The sequence below is a fragment of the Aptenodytes forsteri genome, unplaced genomic scaffold, assembly GCF_000699145.1.
Source record: "Aptenodytes forsteri isolate BGI_AS27 unplaced genomic scaffold, ASM69914v1 Scaffold53, whole genome shotgun sequence".
Classification (NCBI taxonomy): domain Eukaryota; kingdom Metazoa; phylum Chordata; class Aves; order Sphenisciformes; family Spheniscidae; genus Aptenodytes; species Aptenodytes forsteri.
Genome location: NW_008795909.1, coordinates 11,743,589 through 11,748,487, shown reverse-complemented (window position 1 = coordinate 11,748,487; position 4,899 = coordinate 11,743,589). Strand labels below are relative to the sequence as shown.

Below are 4,899 nucleotides of genomic sequence, written 5' to 3'. Positions count from 1 at the left end.
CTGCCCCGGAAACCCCCCCCCGCCGCTCCATGCACCCTGGAGCTGATGGCCCCTGTGGTCCCCCACAGACGGGCCGAGCCATGTGGGCCCCTCCAACCTGGAAATCCTGGAGCGGGGCCTCAACCAGCTGCAGATCCGCTGGACAGCGGCCAGCGGCCCTGTCACCGGCTACCGGGTGCAGCACGTGCCACTGACGGGGCTGGGGCAGCCGATCGTGGCAGAGAGGCAGGAGGTGAGTGCTCCCACCTGCCTGCTGAGTCCCTGGGGGTCCTCGGTGGCCCTATGTGTGGCCTGGGGATGGCGAGGGGGTGACACTGTCCCTGTCCAGGTCAGCCTGGGGCCGCGGGAGACCAGCACTGTGCTGCGGGGGCTGCGCGTGGGGACGGAGTACCTGGTCACTGTCACCGCCCAGTATGCCAACAGCATCGGCGAGTCGGTGTCCGGCCGAGCACGCACCCGTGAGTGTCCATGCCCATGGGACTAGGGACACGGGCAGGCGCTGGGTGCCCTTAGCACATGGGGCTGGGGGCTCATCCCTGGCTCTGTGTGCCCCCAGAGAGCCATGCTGGCTCTGTGCTGGATTTCCGCGTGGTAGAGACTGGACCGACCTTCCTGCGGCTGGCCTGGCAGCCTGGCCCCGAGCCCCCCCAGGGTTACGGCCTCAGCTATGCTGTGCAAGGTGAGGGGACGGTCCCTGCGAGGGGATGGTGCTGCCTGGATGCTCTGCCTTTGCGCAGCCCCATGAGCTGGGCAGGACATGGCAGGGGGTTGCATGGCAGGGTGCATGCACAGGGGGGTGCATGGATGGGGGTTGATGCAGGGGGTGCATGCCGAGAGTGCCACGGGTGTGTGCATGCCTGCCTTCACTGCAGCGGCCGGTGCTCGTGCGCGGGCTGTGGGGCACGTGTGCATGCAGAGGCGTGGAGGCAGCATGTGTGTTCCTACACCCGGAGGCTTTAGTGTGCAGGGCTCGGAGCATGTGCTTGGGTGTGCACAATGGCTGGGGGCCCGGTGCGTGCCTCGGCCCGGGGCTGGGAGCGCAGGCGTGCATGTGCCCCCACGGTTGCTGCACGTGGGGGGTGGGTGGCAGACCCCAGTTCCAGCCAGGCATTGGGCTGGAGCTGCACACCTGGCAGCCCTTCCCTGGCCCCAGGCACTCTGGGGGGTGCCCCTGCCCTGGCTGCTGTCCCAGCCTCTCCCCGTGCTCCCCACCCCTGGCACTGCCTGGCATCCCCGTGGCAGGGTGCCGGCCTGCGGACACCCCTTCCCTCCTGGGCCTGGCGCGTGCCGTGCCCCCACGCCCACCCTTACTCCTCTACCTCCCCACCAGGAGCAGCCCAGGGGGAGGAGAAGAGCCTGGGGGCCAGCGCGCAGTCAGCCACACTGAGCAACCTGCGCCCTGACACTGAGTACGTGGTGATGCTCCGACCCCGCTACGTGCAGCAGCCCGCTGTCCCCGCCACCCTCACCGCCCGGACACGTAAGCCCCATGCCTGGACCTGGGCTCAGCCGGGGACAGGGATGAGTTCCCAGCACAGGGATGCCCCTCCAGTCACCATGCCCCATGGGGATGGGGCTGCCTGGCCCATTGCTGCCTGGGGGGCCCAGAATGGGGATGCGGGTAAGCACGACTACAAAGCGATGCTCTGAGCCCCAAAAGGTGCTCCCTGAGGGTATGCAGCACTGTGTGCCCTCCCAACTCCTTCATAGCCTTATGGGAGTGTTTCTGCTGGAGCTTTCCCCACGTGACGTAAAAATGTCAACCGAAAAAATGCAGGGTTTTTTTTATAAATTCAAGCACCATGCTCTTTGAGAAGAAAACATGGTTTCCGTGAGGGTGGTGGAAAGCATTGCCGGGCAGGAGCGGGGGTGAGGCCCCGGGGCAACACCTTTACAAACCTCAAATTTTGGCAAACCAATTCGTTCAGCTGCCCCAGGCAGCCTTAACCCACAGTAAGTATTTAAGGCATTAAGAGGAAGGTGTTTGAGCTCCAGTTTGCTGGGGTGCTTTGAAGGAGCCGCCCAGGCGTGGGCTGCATTTGGTGACCTCAGTGCAGTTCAGCATCCATGAGCAGGGGCAAGGGGGCTTCCCCCCCACAGAGCAGGTGGGTTTGCAGGCGAAAGTGCTTCCTGCTGCCCCCTGCCCCGCTGTCACGTGGGGGATGCGATGGGCACCTCTCACCTGCAGGGCGCCTGGTGGGTGTGCAGCATTTGGCCATCCACAACATCTCGGCGCAGAGCATGCTGCTGGCCTGGCAGCCCGTTGGCGGTGCCACCGGCTACCGGCTCTCCTGGGCAACCCTCACAGGTAGGTGCCCATCCCAGAGCTTGCTCCCCTTCTGCTGGTGGCCCCAGGGAGGAGGGACAGGAGGGCGGTGGTGGGACCCGCTGCCCAGACCCCCCCAAGGGACTGCTGTGCTGGCTCTCGCAGGGCAGGACAGGCACAGGGTGGACCTGGATGCCGGGCGGACATCACACGCACTGGGGGGGCTGCAGCCCAACACCGACTACGTGGTGACGGTGGCCCCGCTCTTTGGGCAGCTGGAGGGGCCCACAGCCACTGTGCGGCAGAGGACGGGTAGGTGGTGGGTACAGGTGATGCCATCCTGCTGCTGGCCTCTGGCTCTACCCCTGGTGCCATTGCCACAGGATGGGGTGGGGACCATCCCCCATGGCCCCACACCATGGTGATGCTCCCTACCCTGCCATGTGCGGGGGCCAGGGACATGCTGGGGTGGGTGGCCAGTGGCAGAGCGGCACAGGGCAGCCTGGCCCACGGGGTCCCTCTTGCAGAGGCAGGTGTGGAGCAGATGCTGCGGACCAACATCCTGGGCCCCACATCCATCCAGGTGCTCTGGACTGGCGCCCGCGATGCCCGTGGCTACCGCCTGGAGTGGAAGAGAGCCACAGGTGGGCTCGGGACACCCGGTCCCCCCCCCAGAGACCCCCTGCGCCTGCAGCCAGCAGTGACCCTCCCTTCCCCGCAGGACCGGAGCCCCCCAGGACGGTGTCACTCCCCAGCAGCACCAACACCTACCAGCTGACAGGGCTGCAGCCAGGCACTGTGTACCGCATCACCCTCTACACGCTCTACGACGGCGGGGAGGTAGCCACCCCTGTCACCACCTTCCAGACAGGTGAGCAACCGCCATGGGTCTCCTGGGTTGTCCCCCACCCTCCCAAGCCACTGGGATGGAGGGATGTCCTGCGTGGCATTGCTCAGCCCAGGGACCCCCTTGGCCATGAGACCCCCAGCTCTCCAGTCACGGCCCGGAGTGAGGATGGGGGCCATGCTGTCCAGGCTGCATGGCTCTGGCTGTGCCTCACCGCATCCCCTCGCAGGCGTGGAGGCACCCGTGGGCACCGTGTCGGACCTGCGGCTCGTTGAAGAGGCGGGCAGGCGGGTGCGGCTGGGCTGGACCAGTGTCCCCGGTGCCACCGAATACAAAGTGGTAGTGCGCAACAACCAGGGTGAGTCTGCAGGTGGGAGCGCGGGTGGCACCTGGGTGACCCAGCCGGCTGGAGCTGAGGTTCCATGGCCACCTTGCTCCCGGCAGATGGCACGGAGAGGACGAGGCGTATCCCGGGCAGCCAGACGGGGCTGGAGCTGGGTGACCTCCGGGAGGGCATCGCCTACCTGGTGCGTGTCTCAGCGCTGGTGGGTGGCCGGGAGGGCAGCGCCGCCACGCTCACCGTCCACCTTAGTAAGTCCACGCTGGGGCTTGGCATTGGGAGTCCCGGTGCTGTTTCCCCCCCGGGCATGCGTTGGTCCTTGATCCCCCTGCAAACCTTTGGGGCACCGGGGCAGCCATGGGGCCTCTCTGGGCACCCTGAGGTGATGCCACGGTGCCATGTGGCGGTGCAGAGTACCCGACAGTGGGCAGCATCTCGGAGCTGCGGGTGACAGAGGCCGGTCCCAGCCAGCTGCGGGTCACCTGGCGAGGGCTGCCAGGTGCCGGGGGCTACCTGCTGACCTGGCGAGGCAGCGATGGTGAGTGTGGGGACTGCAGGGTGCCGCAGCAGTGGTGCCGGAGCCCTTCCCAGCCCAACCGTCTCTCCTAGGTCTGGAGCAATCCCGCTTCCTCCCCGCTGACCCCACCGCCTTCACCATCGAGGGGCTGCGTGCTGGCATTGTCTACACCGTCGGTGTCTCAGCCATTGTGGATGGCCGTGAGGGCAGCCCTGTCACCACCACAGGGCGGATAGGTGAGGTGTCCCCCTACCTGTCAGTGCCAGCTGGTGCCACTTGCCCTGGGCCTGGGTGACAGTGGCCCTCTTGGTGTCACAGCACCCGAGCAGGTGGGGACGGTATCCCGGCTGGAGGTGCAGGCATCCAGGAGCAACGTTGCCCGCGTCACCTGGGTCGGTGTACCGGGAGCTACTGCCTACCGCGTGGTGTGGAGCCGCAGGGACGGTACCGTGGGACAGGGATGGGGACGGGCTGTGAGGGCGGTAGGGTGGGGTCTGATGCCGCGGTCCTTGGCAGGGGGCTCGGAGAGCAGCCGGCGGGTTCCCGGCCACACCAGCTCCTTCGACATCCCCGACCTGGAGGGTGGCGTCTCCTACACCGTGAAGGTGACGGCGCTCATCGGCAACCGGGAGGGCAACCCCGTTTCCATCATCGTCACCACCCGTGAGTGCCGGGGCAGGGGGCAGCACTAGGGTGGAGCCAGGCCCCCCTGCCCCTAACGCCTGCCCCTCTGCCCCACAGCGGAGGTAGCCCCAGTGCCCCCCGTCAGCAGCTTCCAGGTGACAGAGGCTTCTTAGCACCGCCTGCGCCTGGCCTGGATGCCAGCAGCCGGCAGCGCTGGGTACCGCTTGGTCTGGCGCCTGGCCGAGGGTGAGTGTGGCCGGCTGGCACCCCCCCATCCCCCCCAGCCCCCCCCGCCCCCCCCCCAC

The 4,899-nt window shown here is 67.3% G+C and overlaps 1 protein-coding gene across 1 annotated transcript in view; it reads left to right on the top strand.

The window, feature by feature from the left end:
- COL7A1 (collagen type VII alpha 1 chain) overlaps positions 1-4,899 on the top strand; it is a 37,152-nt gene that overhangs the window by 1,450 nt on the left and 30,803 nt on the right. The window contains 13 exon segments of the mRNA XM_019473432.1: positions 49-232; positions 329-458; positions 2,189-2,308; positions 2,432-2,578; positions 2,794-2,910; positions 2,988-3,137; positions 3,343-3,471; positions 3,558-3,704; positions 3,866-3,991; positions 4,063-4,206; positions 4,289-4,414; positions 4,487-4,633; positions 4,721-4,821. Coding sequence (XP_019328977.1) covers positions 49-232; positions 329-458; positions 2,189-2,308; positions 2,432-2,578; positions 2,794-2,910; positions 2,988-3,137; positions 3,343-3,471; positions 3,558-3,704; positions 3,866-3,991; positions 4,063-4,206; positions 4,289-4,414; positions 4,487-4,633; positions 4,721-4,821 — 1,768 coding nt within the window.